This window comes from Vulpes vulpes, chromosome 10 (assembly GCF_048418805.1).
Source record: "Vulpes vulpes isolate BD-2025 chromosome 10, VulVul3, whole genome shotgun sequence".
Taxonomy (NCBI): domain Eukaryota; kingdom Metazoa; phylum Chordata; class Mammalia; order Carnivora; family Canidae; genus Vulpes; species Vulpes vulpes.
In genome coordinates, this window is record NC_132789.1 from 85,743,812 (window position 1) to 85,760,152 (window position 16,341).

The 16,341-nt window shown below is 37.0% G+C and overlaps 1 protein-coding gene across 10 annotated transcripts in view; it reads left to right on the forward strand.

The window, feature by feature from the left end:
• Positions 1 to 16,341, forward strand: part of DCLK2 (doublecortin like kinase 2) — a 149,607-nt gene that overhangs the window by 84,619 nt on the left and 48,647 nt on the right. For 5 of the 10 annotated variants that reach the window (XM_072724806.1, XM_072724807.1, XM_026016643.2 and 2 more), the window contains exons 3-5: positions 8,902 to 9,004; positions 12,031 to 12,132; positions 13,011 to 13,061. In XM_072724806.1, coding sequence (XP_072580907.1) covers positions 8,902 to 9,004; positions 12,031 to 12,132; positions 13,011 to 13,061 — 256 coding nt within the window. Of the gene's footprint in view, positions 1 to 8,901; positions 9,005 to 12,030; positions 12,133 to 12,434; positions 12,830 to 13,010; positions 13,062 to 16,341 lie in introns of those variants that run through there. The other 5 variants (XM_072724808.1, XM_072724809.1, XM_026016639.2 and 2 more) reach the window with 2 other exon arrangements.

The following is a 16,341-nucleotide window of genomic DNA, read 5'->3' on the forward strand; positions in this document are numbered from 1 at the left end:
AGGGCAGTGTATTTAACAACAAAAGAAAGTGTCCCATGCTAGCAATAGAAACAGGTGATGACTCAGTAGTTATTAGGCTTATCCTTTAATGTATGTTAAAATTGTCTTTTTTGGCTTTTCTTTATGTCTTAAAAAAACTTGTATTTCCATTTGTTTATGTGGTAGAAAAATTACATATGGCAGACTAGTCTTTGGGGGTTCAAAATTAAATGCAGTTCCTTTTTGGCAATTTATGACTTAAGTCCGTTTCTTAGGAAAAGAAATCAAGGTTACCAGTGCAGTTCCATTAAAAGCTGACATAATAATATTAGTTTCAGATATGAGCCCCTTACTGGACTTTTCTGAGCTCCTTCAAATCCTCTTTAGAAGTAAGTTAGAAAATTTTTTGTTGTTGTTCTTTACTCTTCAGTGGAGATGGCTTTTATTTTATTTTATTTTATTTTATTTTATTTTATTTTATTTTATTTTATTTTATTTTTTGGAGATGGCTTTTAAAACTGAACTCTGATAATGAAAGCCTTTAATTTCAACAGATGTGGACTATTGTTCCTAATCTGTTTCTTTCTTTCATACACACAGTTAAAGAAAATCCATAAAAAACTCCAGTGTGTGTTTTAACTCCTGATATCTATCATCTTGTTGCTGGAAGGCTGGGTCCAGCCGAGAGGGTCCCTGTAGGTACATGCAAGATAGAAATCAGATGCAAGCCAGCAGGAGGAAGTGGTGAAAGAAGAGTTTATTGAAGGTGTAGAGAGAATGCAGGTAAAGACAGAGCATCTGGGAGACTCAAGAATAGAGGGAGTCTTGTCTTTATTGGGGTCTGGGGGTTTTTTATTGAGGGTTGTGGTCTGGTGTACATGTCCTCTTAGACATCCAGGATGGGTTAGAATAAAGATGAAGACCCAGGTGTTACTCCTTGGAGCCAGGGGGTCTTGGGGTGGATATAGTGCCAGTGGTCTGGAATATGCATGTGATGTCTTCTTAGTCATTCCTTAGATGTTATCTATTGTGCTGGAAGACCTCAAAGAAATCCTTAACTTGTCCCTTACAAGGAGGACATACCTTAAGGAATGTATAGGTCAGGGGTGCAGGTCCTAGCAAAAGTAGAAGCAGGAAGCGAAGTGAAAAGCAGATTTTCATGGAATCCTTCAGTTTCCCCATCTCAATCCCACTTCTATAAAATGTCACTCTTGTTCTGCGAGATGGACTTCAAGGAAGCCGAGATTTTGACCCTGACTATATTTAGGTAAGTTAATGCCAGATTAAACTAGTCCTTTACTGAGATCCAATGATGTTTCGTCTGCATTTCTATTAGGTCTTGGAAATTTTTAACAAATAGTTTTGGAAAGTATCTCAAGAGACCTTTATTTAATACATCCTCAAGTCTGACTATCACCAAGTGGTAGATTTAATAGCAAATTGCTTTGCTTTAAATGTCCTCTACCAAATGGTTGTAATAGTAGATTTCTTCAGTAGTTTTTCTGAGGTAACCCTGAAATAATGATGAAAGGGATTTAATTCCTGAAAGAGCTTGCATGATCTAAAATGAGTTTTTAGAAGTTATTTTAAGGTGTTTAAAGCCAAAATGTGATCAAGTATTTGTTGATGTTGGGGGAGGTCAAGATGTGACTGCTGATTGACCCATGAACAGAATGTGAGTGATCAGAGGCTCCTTACCCCATCCCCTGTCCTTGGAATGTGGGTTCTGTTTGCCTTCCCCACCCTAAGGCTGCTCCAAAGACATAGCCTTGAGATAATGTCTGTAGAGAACATCTGCCTGGTATATATATCTGAACCTGGCTAAAACCTCTATGTGAACTTTTAAGATTTGGCAGCATGTGTAGGGATCCACTTGTCTTGCTGCCATGCAAAACAAGCCTCATATGGAAGTTTCCTTTGCTGGTTAAAACTGTCACCTCCCAACTTGGAATGGCCTGTCTCTTTTTTTTGGTTCTCCCTGCCCACCGAGTAAGGGACCAGTTTCAGATTTCATCCAGGAAGATCTTGAGAAGGTTTTGAACCAACAGCTGAATTTTTTTTTTTTTTTAAAGGAGCTATAGGATTTGACTGGTGTGTTCAGAGTTTATAGGTTATACTGGCATAGAAAACCAATATCATGAATCTGGAAACAAGGACTACCTTGCATGATTGATTATGAGTTGATAGGAATTCACTGAAGGAGTATGAAGTGGAGCCTCTAGAGAAGGGCTACTTGGAGTGAGTGGGACTCAGCATTTCATTAATTCAACAGGAATTTACTGAACAAACCCTTTTTACCAGATGTTATGTACTGTGCTGGAATTATAGTAATGAACAAGACAGTGTCCCTACATGTATGGAGCTCACAGTCTGGTGAGAGGTCCAGACACAAAGTCCAGGCAATTACTTCAATGATAATGTCTATGTTGGGTGAATTACAGAGTATTAAGGGAATACCTGGATTTGGAAGGGGCAAAAAGATTTTATTGAAGATTTCTTTGAGGACCTATGATCCTGAAACTGAAAGTATTCCCGGTAGACATTGCTATTTACCCACTTAAAATAGTGTTCCTTTTTTATGCACTTAACTTTTCAGAAACAGTCTCCAAAAATATAAATAAGCTTTTCTTAGAAACTAAAATATTTACATTTTAGAATTTTATAGTAAGAAGAGATCTTAGAGAAATCCAAACTGTTTTACCACCAGCTCCTTCGTAACTCTGGAAAGGATGAGAAATGCAAGATTTCCAGTGGGTCAGGAAATAGAGACCAATGGGTCAGGAAATAGAGACCTCCTCTAGTTCAGAATGTGCGTCCAGGGAAGATTACATCCCTGTGTCCTCTACCTTTTTTCTTTTGAGGAAAAATTTTATTCTGCTATATGCATGCATGGTATCTTGTCAGACCTCAAGCCTTCGTATCTGTTTCAATATCCTTTAAAAGAGAACAAATAGGGAAATCAAAACGTAATCATGGCTGTTAAATAATCTATTAATTTATGTAATGTATTAAGAACTAGCACTCAAATTATGGCTGCCACTTACTCACCCCAATCTAATTAATCTGTCTCGTGAATGATAGGAAAAATTACTGTTTTTAAATGGCCCACATTCCTTTGGAAAGCTTAGAGACTCCCATCAGTACATTATTTCTCAGTTGGATGTTTCTCCATTAGATCCTCCTGATTGCTTTAATTTTGTACCTTAGCAGAAATATTACTTCCCCGTCATTCATGTTGCTTCTTTCATGAGCCACAAAACATCTATTATTTCTGAAGAGTTTCTTGTATTGAAGAATTTAAAAGCAGACTGTGAGAGGTCTTCTAAACTGATAAACATTCCTCACCTTTGTTAAGAAGGACTTTCAGATGTTATTCATGGTCCTGATATATTCTTTTCTGAGTCAGATTTACTAACATGGCCCATAACTTAATGTTAAAGTCTAGTTTTTAAAGCTTATGAATGAAGGAACAAAACCACCACAGTTAAAGAACAAGAGATATATTTAAAAAAAAAAAATAAAAGTTAGAATTATGTAACTACTCAAATATATGAAATATTCTAAAAGTAATGGATATTTTACTTTATGGGATGCTCATTTGTGCTTCTTTATAACTGTCAGAGTGTTCTTCTGTCATAGTCTCCTCTTACTGTGACATTTTGAACCACTGTTACTTTTCTTCTCAGTTTCTACCAATAGACTGTGCTTCTTGCCTCTTGTTTATGCCTGGCATATTGTAGGCACTTGATTAACTTAGAATGAATATACAGTAATTAATTAATGTGACTCCCATTGGTGAGAAATAGTTATTGTAGCTTACATTAGACTCCAGCATTTTATCAGATATTTGACTTTGAAAAGTATTGACTGAGTTTGTGACACTACTAGGAACAATTAAATATGTAGTCCATATGCTTGTAAAATGTAAGCACGGGCAAAGAAGGACTATATTATATTTGGAGGCCTAGTGGTACACAAATATAATTATAGCGTAAAATTGGAATGGTATTCTTGCCTGCCTTATCTAAAAATGTTAACATTTACGTGTAAAGCTTACATATATAGATATAAACTGGTGCTTTGCTCTGATATATTACATTTAAGTCAAATCTCTTTTTTTCTCTTTTATAATTATTCCAAGATGATGTTGGTAGAAACTATTTTTTTAATGTGCATATATAAACACAATCTTATGTATTTTACAAGTATATATATACATGTGTGTATTTATATGTACATGAATTACATTTCTGTGTGGTATTTCTGGGACTTAATCAAGTCGATATCTTAATTTTAAAAAGGATATCTTAACGTTTTTGACTGTAATTTTCTACAAGTCAAGACTATGAGAGGAACGTTTCCAAGTTGTCAATGGTATTTCCTGGGAAAATACATAATTCATTGAACTTGTAGGAAAGCATGTACTTATTTTGTTTATACTTACAGAAAGATTATCCATTAAGTTAAATTTAAAAAGTCTATGAGTCCATGAATTAGTGAAGAAATAACAGCTACCTTTACGTGTGATCACATTTAGTCTTTAAGGATGAAATGAAATTGGTATCTTGCCCAGGCTTTCTACGTGTAAGGAGGCACAGGCTCAGCAGCGTAGTGCTCTGCTCCAGACACACGTAAGTGCTCAGCTCAGCAAATGCTTCAGGGGTTGACAGTTGTATTTTATTTTATTTTTATTTTTTATTTTTAGGTAATATGTATACCCAGTGTGGGGCTTAAACTCACAACCCTGAGATCAAGAGCCTCTTGCTCTACCAACTGAGCCAGCCAGGTGCCCTTGATATCTGTATTTTAGATGACATTATAAATGGAGTTTCCTCTACAATGAAAGTGAAAACAGAACTGAAACCTCATCCTCCTTCTGCAGATATTATTTCAGTTTACATTTAATCATATTCATCAATTTCCTTGTCTGCTGGTGTTTCTAGTGCATTTTAAGTTTACAGTTTAGTGGAACATAGTAGTGACAGTCCAAACAGTCCATGACTATATTATGGAAAATGTGAACAGACTTGTATTTTAAATCAGCAGCAGTAGAGGCAGAGAATATTCCCATCCATTCCTTATTTACTCATTATCGATACAGTCTATTTTTTTGTATTATCTATGTTCATATAGATTTTCTTCTCTTGCCTAGTTAGATGCAACCGCATGACGCAGTAACAATGCCAGCTTCAAAGGTTTTGTTTTTTTTTTTCTAAAACAATATATGGACTGGCTAACTTCTATCATTTTAGAACCAAGAATTTTTGTCATGCAGACTGTGGGATCCCGAGTGGACCCTTAATGCTGCTTATGGGGACATCATTGTTTCTTCCTCAGGACAGTGCACTAGATTCCTGGGGTGTGTTGGGGAGGTGCAGCAGAGGGTTTAGGGCCAGGACCCAGATTGGAAGGTGGTGCTCCCCTTTTGGTTAGAGACACTACACTGTACGGTGTCTATAAATAAGGCCCTTTGCTGGGGACACAGCAATGACCAAGTCAGACCTGTTCCTTTCCTTTCGGAGTGGAAGCAACAGGTATTCATTAAACTAGTAATGAGTAACTCCCCACAATCCCAGATTGCAATTTTTTATCTTTTCTTCCTCCTTTAACCTGCTATACCTCCTCTCCCAGCCTCACTCTCAGTTGATGACTTCGTTTCCATTTTCTCAGTGAAGTAAGAAGTAATCAGAAAACGTCCACCAGCCCCACCACTATGTGTTCCCATCTAGCAGCTTCTGCTGAGATTCCCTTGCTGGGGGAGACTGACCATAGTCTCACATGAGGTCAGTCCCTCCTCCTGCACTCTGTTCCTATCTCCTCTCTCTTACAGAGGGACACAGCTCCAGCAGGTCTCCCCTATCTTCCTTGCATCACCATTTTTTCTCTACTCGATCATTTCAATAGCATAGTAATGTGTTTTGTTCTCTCATCTTTAAAAAATAGGTTCAGCTCACCACGGACTCCATTTCTTCCTTTAAAAAAAAAACATATTTATTCATTCATGAGAGACACATAGAGAGAGGCAGAGACTCAGGCAGAGAGAGATGCGGGCTCCCTACCGGGAACCTGATGTGGGACTCGATCCCAAGACCCTGGGATCACAACCTGAACCAAAGGCAGATGCTCAATCTCTGAGCCACGCAGGTGTCCCTCCATGTCCTCCTCCTGCCATTTTCCCAGTCCTATGCTCTACCTTTTCAGTCAAAGCTCCTTGAAAGAGTTGTCTATACTCATGTCTCCAGTTCTTCTGCTATCCTCTATTAAAGCTCTCTGGTTAGACATTCTCTTCAACCCCTCCATTAAAACTATTTTCATCTTTAAGATCCCACTAATCTCTGTGTTGTTGATTCAATGGTTACTCCTCAATATTAATCTTACTTACCCTGTTGGTAACACTGACCCAGGTGATTGCTCTCTCCTCCCTCCTCCTTGAAACAATTTCTTAGCTTGGTTTCCAGTGTGCTACAAACTTTTGTTTTTCTTCCTTCTGTACCGGCTGCTCCTTCTCAATCTTCTTTGCTGGTTTTTCTTTTTCAGCTTGACTTTGTAATGTTACTATGCTTCAGAATTCAGGCTTTAGATCTTTTCCTTATGTGCATTCATTGCCATAATTCATCTCAGGATTTTAAATATCCATATGCTGGGGAGTCCCGAATTTACGTCTCTTGCCCAGATCTCTCCTGTGACATTCAGATTTGTCTGTGTCCAACTTTCCATCCAGCACCTCCACCTGGGGGTTTAATAGGCATTTCACAGTTAATGTTCCAAATCTGAACTTATGAGCCCCTTTCTACCACTAAACTTGTCCATTATCTTATATTTTCTCCTGTCAGAGTTAATGACATCATCCCCTTAATGGCTCAAGCCCAAACCCCTGAGCCATCATAGTCTTCTCTCTCCTTTCATATTCCCATATCCAAAGGAGTAGTGTAGCCCCCTCTCACTACTTCTACTCCCAACACTTTTGCACAAACCACTCTAACCTCTTGCCTGATTAGCAATAGCCTTTAACGATGCTTTCCATCCTTGCCCCTTTCCAGTCTAATCCGAGCATATGTGATCCTGTTAAAAGGGAAGTCACACTGTGATGGTCTTCTGCTCTGAAGCCTCTACTGGTTTTCCATCTCAGAGTAAAGCCCACGTCCTTACCAATGGCTGACAGGGCCCTATGTCATCTCTCTACCTCCCCTTCCGTGTATCATCCATTCTTCCCCCTCTTTTACTGTATTCCAGGACTGTTTTTTCAAGAACATGCCCAGCCTGATCTCTTCACAGGGTTTTCCCATATTCTGTGCTTTCTGCCTAGAACACTTTCCCCACATGCTTGTTCCTTGATCTCTATTAAGGTTTTGTCCAAATGTCACCTTTGCATGAGGCGTCCTCTGACCACCCATTCTACACATTCACTATTCTCGTCTTTGCTTTATCTTTCTCCATAGCACTTACCACCTTTTTATATTTACTTACACATTTTTATTGTGCTGCATTTCACACTTGCTCCGTAAAGGTAGGGGTTTTGTTTCTTTTTTAAAATTTCTTTGCTAATATTTCTATAGCACCTAGAATGGTGCCTGGCACATAATAAATGCTCAGTACAAATTTGTTGAATAAGTGGAGACAAGAGTTGTTTACTATTTTGTGAGGTATGTCAGGGTCCTGAGTCAAAATACATGTTTGTTTAAATCAGTTGTGTCACTCGTTCATTTTATACCTACCATTCCTTGAGAGTGTTTGGGGCAAATCTGAACCTATTTGATAGTTATATAATTTGGTTAACTATTTAACCAAATATATGTTTATGTGCTAGAATCTGAATCAAAGGATGGAAAACATCTTATGGATACAATGTTTGGAAAGCCAAACTTCTATTGACAGGTGGAATCATTAGAAGATTGATTAGGAAGATCTAAATTGAACTGCAGGAAAAAAAAAAATTAAAAAAAAATCTATTATAGTCCTTATATGTGTTAAATACTTTTATTCCATATAATCAACTTAATTGTTTGGCATTTATTCCCTAGTCAAAATACCAATATTTCCTTGCTCAAATCCTTCTAGGTACTAGAGGAGTGATTTCTCAAAACTTTATAATTATTATTAGGAAAAGAGTGTTTTAAAAAAAGAGAAAATCATATAGCCAATTGAAAAATGGGGAAAAGTGTCCAAAATCCAGGAGGATATTTCTCATAATCACTGGGATGAGTGGATGAATGTGATTGCTGCAGTGGGTCCAGTTTCTGTGGCATCTGAGACTGATACAGTGTTTGTGTTGGTAGATTGGGGGGAAGGGCTGAAAAAGGAATCTGAGATTGAGTATACATTTAGGTACAGGTCTTTGGAAGGGCCCCAAAACTTCCTCTGATCTTAATGATAATGTTGATGGAGATGAGTGTTGATACATTGAGCCCTTAGATGCCCAGCACTATTTCAAGCAGTTTTCATGTATTACCCCCCAAAGCAACCTAAGGTGCACTGTACCAGAGGTACAGAGAAGTCATGTCCAGGGTGGCCCAGCTGGGAAGGGGGAGAGTGAGGAAGGGCAGAAATGAAGAAATTAGACTGAGAGCAGAGACCTCCATCAGCCTCAGCCCTGCCACCCCTTAATTGGGCGTCATGGAAAACATCACTCTACCTTGCATATATGTCCTCAACTCTGTTTAGGAACAGAAATATTGATGCCAGCTATGAACTCCTTGTTCTGTTGTTCTCAGGTCAGGGAAAAGTGTGTGGAAGTCCTTTGTGAAGAGTAGAGTGCTTGGAAATGTAGTGTGATATTAAATTGCTTTTCATTCCAATACAGTATTATAGGTGAGGCTTGCAAATATAATGAATTTTGTTGACTTTTTATTTCACTTATAATGTTTCTAATTCTAACATTTTTAATTTATCTCTTAGATGTGATTTTTTTTTTTTTCTCTTTAGGTTACTTGTCTGCAAGACTTTTTTGGTGATGATGATGTTTTTATTGCTTGTGGACCTGAAAAATTTCGTTATGCCCAAGATGACTTTGTCCTGGATCACAGTGGTAAGGCAGTTTTTTGACCATCTTGATAATACCCCTGAAGCAGAGGCTTGGGGCTTAGTCAGTTGGCAATGTTAAGTGGTCTGGCCTGTTGAAGAAAGGATGACATTGGTGGTACTCTTTTTGAACTAATGAAGGCAGAAAATAAAATGAAAACATTGGCCTAGCTGTTAAAAACAACCTAATTCAAATAGCTTTCATTTTTAGACTAAAACAAGTTATGTTTGTACTGCATTGTGTTGCCTCTGAAGTGCATTTCCTGCCCTGTTTCAGAACAGTGGCTGGCTGTGCCACCTTAAGTATATGGGTTTTATTGAATCTGAAATGGTTAGTTATACATTTTCTGTGTGCATAATGAGATAGATAAAAGGATAATAACTAAATTGTTAATAGCATTTGCCTTAGATTTCTTTTTACCTCATTGTTAGCAGCTTTAAAAAAGAAACCAACATGCCTTGTTCATATGTGCAGGAAAAAAAAATGAAGCTTTTTTCATTGATGGAATAAGAAAAATCCCTTTCTCCGATGTATGGAGTTTTCAACTTTTTTAGCAATTACTGCAGTGATTTCAAGTGTTCTGATTCTGGGAAAATGGCTTTACTCTTTGTCTTGAATTAATTTAAACTTATTGTAGTAATAGTGATTATTTTAGCTGATAGTAAAGTCAACTTCCTCCTCAAATGTGGTAAAATCTATATACAGACATAACATTTCACATAGGAGAGTGATGTAAAAGATACAGTCTCACTCTTTTATTTCATGAATGAGGAAAGTTGGCTTTTCAAAATTAGCCTGACGGTAGACCCTTTCCAGTTGTAGTGATTCTGACCGTCCAGAACTAGAGAAACATGTCATGAAATGAATACTGTGATCCAGAAACATGTTAAAATTCAAGATGAGATATTTTGTGGTACCAACCTTCTTTGTATAATTCTTCTCTGTCATACTATGTCAGTTATCCTGGGGATGATTTATCTTCTTTGTGCTTCGGGCTCGTTTATCTGTACTTTTCATTTTGTTTCATTTTTTTCACTGCTGCCAAATTTCATTGAGGGTTTCTGTACCATTTTATGTTCTTTGGGCTGGCCCTGCTTTAACCTGGTTATACTACTGGAAAGGATTGCAGAGAATGTCCTTTCGTATCATGTGTGCTGATGCTCTCCCCTGTTCTCATGGATGGTGGAGGTTGACTGAAATGTACATTTACATTATCATCTGTATTTGACATCTCTCTTGATTTTAGCTTAATCTCATTTCATAATTCCTTTGATGTCAATCAATATTAGTAGATTGGAAAGTGGAGACACTGAAACATGATGCTATCTCCTAGGTTGTAACGTTAATTTGGCTAACAAAAACAAAATGTTTATTGAGCACATACTATGTATGTACTCCATGTTTTATGTGTATGTTGTAAACTTACGTAAGCTAGTTTTATCATTCCTGGTTTTTGTTGTTAGCTATTGATGGGCTCCAAGAGTGAAAGGTGGATGAAGGCTACTGATCTCTTCCCTCTCAGTTGCCAATTATTAACCTTCTGCGAACTGGGGATATTTGGCTTTTTCAAAATCGTAAGATTTTGTGAGGATTAAATGAGTCAATATACATATAAAGCTGTTAGAAGAGTGCCTGTTGTATGTGCTATTGCTCTCGTTATTGTTGTTGGGAACGTTTTCATACCACCACCAGCAGGTCATAGAATTAGACCTAATTCTGCCACTGCTGTTGTTTATTCAGAGGAAAAGTTATGTGTTTCTAACCGGTTATTTAACTTGTCTTTTAATCTTAACAAAGTCCTAACTTTCTATCCTTTTAAGATTCTGACATCTTGCATTAAAGAGTCATTAAAATGCTAAACGCATTTTAGCCAAGTAACAGAATCCTCCTTCAAGAACTGGCTTCAGGACTGACTGAGCCCTAAAACTAAGCTCTAGTTGTTGGTTCTCTAGATTTATACCTGTGCTTATGAAAGTGGCCGTGCCTTTACGATTGTTTCTACACACACACACACACACACACACACACACACACTCTCTCTCTCTCTCTCTCTCTCTCTCTCTCTCTCACACACACACACACACTTCTGTTTAACATCCACAATGCTAATTAACTAAAACTGAAGTTGCTACAGCCCCTTCCGTGTAAGATTTTGATTAGGGTCTTTCAAATGCTAACTAGCCCCCCTGGTGTGTATTGTCCTGATTAGTGGACTTCACATGTTAATTTATTTCCCTGAGGAATAGATTAAAATCAATCCACATTGTAATCTTACTGCATAAATTGAAGTATTTTAACGTAAATGACAGACAATATGTTATCTAATTTAATCCTTATAACAAGCCTACGAAACAGGTTTTATTCTCAACCCAATTTCATAGAGAAGATAACTGAGGCTTAGAACCTGAGGCCCCCCAGTTAACAGTTAACAAAATCAAATCCATGATTCGTTCAAAATCTTCATGATTCCAAAACCCACGTTCTTAATTATTCAAATTAGCAGTGATTATTTTAGCTGCAATTAGTTTGAGTACTCCAAATGCTGTTTTATTTAGTGATTTATGGAAAAACTGAAGTTATTGTTTAAAGCTAGCTTCCTCATTTTTGATGCTCCATACTTAGGGAAAGTGGAAAATAAGACAGTAAAGAGTCCCATACCTGATACTAAGATCATCAGACAGTTTGGAGAGAAAAAAATTGTAGCCTTTTGCTGTCAATACTGACTAAAAAAGGAAGTTGCCTATGTTTAGATTAGGCTCTATGTGTGTGTGATCAAGTTAAGACATGGGGATTTCTGTGTTCCGTAGGAACTTCACTAGAACAATAAGATGGTCTGCAAGATGCCTAGTCTAACGACTAAGAAGGATAACCTCAGGTGTACTTTTGGGACAGTTGCTTTGTATATTAAAGTTGTTTAACAGTAACAGAAAATGATCAGGTAATCGTTCTAGGCAGTAAACTAGATTCACATTTAATCTTCCATTGATTAGTTTTAAACTAGATTTTATTAATACCCTTTCCTTCCTTTCTAGAATGTCGTGTCTTGAAGTCATCTTATTCTCGGTCCTCAGCTGTTAAGCATTCTGGATCTAAAAGCCCTGGGCCTTCCCGACGCAGCAAATCACCAGCTTCAGGTAGTTAGTCGTTCTCCTTCAGTTTCTTTAATTATTGTAACTAGTAGCCTTTCCCATGTTTATATATGCAGCCAGGTTCTAAAACATGTAAATGACATGATTTTTAAAATAAAAAATTTAAGCCTGTTTCTCAAAGTTGTTATAAATCTGCTGAGACACTTGTTTTATTCTGACACATTTTCTCAAGAAGAGTCTACACCTAGAATTTTCTGGTACATAAGTAGAAGTGTTTCATATTTGGACCACAGCGTACTGTATTTTTAACTTTGTGCTATTTGATTGTGGATGTTCTTCTCTTACAGGTTTAAAACATACATATACACATGTGACACAGAATGGATTTACTTGATAAGTTTCACAGGCTTTTCCTTCTTTAAGCAATTTAATAGCTGTAGTGATTATTATCAGAAATTAGTGCTTATTTAAGGTCTCACTTACCTGTAATTAAGTTTTTTTCAGGTTCTAGCCCTGCAGATTTGTCATCACTTTGACTGTTTGGGGGACACCTTTTGAAAAGCTAAAAACACCTGTAAATATCTTGATGTGTTATTTCTATAAGTTTCGTTTAATAGTAATTATAAGTAATTTTGCTGATACCCCTTCCTACTAAGGAAAGGATTGTGAAAAACCATGATTTTACATGTAGGAGATCTAGAACATGTAAAAGTAGTATCAATAAAAACTGTTTCAAGCATCAGACCCTATAAAAGGCTGAGTTTTTTGGACATTGTACTTTTCACTGCTTCCCCTTCAGCACTCACCCCTCACCCCACTTTCCTTAGGTCGAATTGTTTACCCTTTTTTTTGTATACTACTCCGACCTGCTGAATAACTGCTCTCCTTACTGTCTCCTCTTTGTATTCACTGAATGTGCACAGTAAAGAGGGGTGGCCATCACTCCAGTGCCTACTCTGCAACCAGATCCCCAGGTGAGCCACGATTAGGATGGCTTTGTCGCTCTGCTGGGTTTTTGTTTTTGTCTTTTGCCACATTTCTGTTTCCTTTTGCTCCATTTCCATGAACGTATCTGGCTTGTACCGGGGTACATCTGTGCGCTGTAGAGGGCTCCATGGTGCACAGGATGCCTCAGCCTCCTTTCTTTATCAGAGAACCAGTCACTGTCAGAAGATTGCCGATTGCCTCTCTTCTGTACGAAGTGATCAAGGAGGCATACCACCTCAACGGGTCTATCTTGGAGTTAATTTTGGAAAATATTCTGTTATTGACAAAGGCTAAAGTTCATTGGTGATATGCAAATAGCCATAGAATTAAACTTTTCTGTTCTTACCTTCCTCCCCTTCTGTTTTTTACCTTCTTCCCCACCCTACAGCTAATAGGCCCAACACTCTTTCTAAAAATATTGACAGTATGAATATTTTTTAACTGAAATCATCTCTGTGCTGTGAAGCTTATTTCAAATCATGCTTTCTATAAAGTATCTCAAACACTAGGAAAGCTAATATAACATGAAATTTGCATAAATACAATTACCTGAGCTTATCCAATAGTAAATGTGGATTTTTGTCAGGTTCTTAACTTTCATTTTAGCCATAGGTTTACATGTGTTTATCATATCAGTAAAATAAATGGAAGTGAGGAGAGCGATTAAAAAATGAGATATAATGAATCCAATATATACGAAACTAAAAGTATGTTTCATAGCCACATTTGTCTTGCACACCATTATGTTTGTATATATATTTATTCAAATCTTTTTAAATTGAATTTTTGAATGCTTAAAAATTGATTCAAGAAATCTTAATATTTCGGTAGCATATTTGCATTTGAGATAGTAGAGTAGATCTTAAACTTGTAAGTAAAAGTTCTGAGATGTTTAAATCATGTTTCAGGGGGCAAACAGCTTCTTTATGAGAGATTAAACTCAAAAGTATGTTCACCACATCATGCAGTTATAGAAAACTGAGAAATATGTATTATTAAAAGCCACTTGTACTCACAAGTACAATGCTCTTTTACAGACCTCTAGCTGTGGCATACCTGTTAACATTTAGAACATTCTGTGGGACAAAGTGGAATTTCAAACAGAGCTAGTAACTGTGTAGATGTAACATTATACTTTTTCAGTCTTGGGAAAGAAATGTGCCCATAAATGGCCTTCTGGTTAACTGAATTCCTCAACAAAACTCTATCCAAAGGGCTAAATAGTGTGTAATAAACACATAGAAATTCAGCTGGATGACATGAGCAGGTAAATGTTACCATAATTTGAGTCCTAAAAATTCTCCCTTTAGGTTTCTAGCTTGTGAATCTTTCAGAGTCTGCCAAGATAGAAAATATTCAGAATAAACAAGCAAACAAGCCCCAAGTTTATTTCTTACATTACAGTTGAGGGGAGGAATGGAGAATAGCCTTATTTTGGGAGAGAAAATCAGGGGGGTGGTGAAGGAATAGTAGTAGCATGACAAAGGTGCTGGCTGGTTATTGCACACCTACCAGTTGGTGGCAGCAGTCTGAGAGGAGCTGACTCTGTGAGACGGTCCTTGGTCCCACTTACCTGCCTATGACTCTGGAGAAATGTGCAAATAAATGAAATTAAGGACTACTCATTAAGGAACTTTTTTTTTTTTTTTTACAATTTTCCAAATGCTCTGGGGAACTTAGAAGCCCAAATGTGACTTTGTATCCCTTTAGGCAGAGATTATTTGGAGGAAAATATGGACATGTCGTTGCTGACAGCAGTAAAATCCCTAGCAGTGAGTTTTGTGAAGAAACTATGTTTAGGAGGGGGTGTGTTTTCAGGGAGTTGTGTCTTCTGTCAGGATCACCATTTGCAAGAATTGTTTTTTCTCCTGTCACTATTCCAAGGTAGCCTCTGATATCAGTGTAGTGTCTGAATATCTGTGAATGACAACAATACTTACAGAGACTGGTGACCTATACAGGTTTCTGTATGGAATAAGCCAAAAAAAGGGAGAAAATTCAGCCTCAGCTCACAGCAGTTTGACTAGTTCATTGCCCATAGTAACTTCTATTTTATGTGAATTCCTGCCACCAATTCCCTTTATTTAAAGAGAATTTTTAAAAGAAACATCGAAATGTAACTTAATTGAGAAATAATCAGGACTGTTGAACATTCTAAACAGTTTCTAATTGCACAGTTCCTTGCGTTGTACTTGTGCTCTAAATATGCACATACATTTGTTGAGAAATTATAGGTAACTGATCATGGTAATTATAGGTAACTTATGCATGAGTGGTTTTAAATTAGAAAAATTAAAGTTTGGTAAGTTAAAAGTGACTAGAAAATGTTCTCATCCTTACCCAATTTAAAATGAGTAATGCAATAAATAAGCTTGATTTTATAGTCCCAAATATCCCGGTTTATAGATGATTCATCTAATCACAAATACTTATTGATTGAGGACTTTTGCCTCCACTCAAGGTCTGGTGCTCACATTTTTAAGTCACCCATTTGGAACTTTTACCTCTGCATTTTGCTTTTTATATTGATAGCTTCATTTAAAATAATAGTTGTCTACTTCCTCATATTTAAAAAGAAAAGAAAAAGACGGACTTTGCTTTTCTTTCCATAGATAAGAGTGACAGTTTGCATCTTTGGGTAAAGCATCGAAGATTAGTGATAAAAGAGATTGCAAATACGTCTTAGCAAAACAACTATAAGTCCTAAGTGTTAATTAACAAGTTTGTGAAATTACAGCAGAAACAGATCCAGATGATCCAATTAGGAATAAGCATGAGTCATGCTGAAGTGTTTGACCAGCATTCTCTCAAATAAAACCCGCAAATTTACCTTCCCTTCTATACAACAGTGGTCATACTTTTCCTAGCTATGCTCTGAATTGAGCCTTCAACCTAGGAAGTGTGTAGAAGTTTGGAAGGGATTCTATTTTAAAAAATCAAGATCTGCTAAAAAATGGGAGAAATTAAACTGTGAAGACAAGAAAATAGAAGGAAATAAAAAGGACTAGATTAAAAGAAAGTTGAAGAGTGTCTTTATGGCCTTCAAACAGATAAGCAGGTGTTGCAAGAAAAATGAGCAGTAATTTTCCCTTTCCATTAAGAATATACTTAGAAAATATGTTTGGATTATGGTGAAATTGATTTGGGAGAGCTGTAAAACCTCTGGGTGAAGGTTGGTATATACCGAGAGGATATTGGAAGTTACAGCTTCATAATAAAGGGCTACAAACATACCAGCCGTTTCATTTCTCTGCCCTTGTTGCCAGG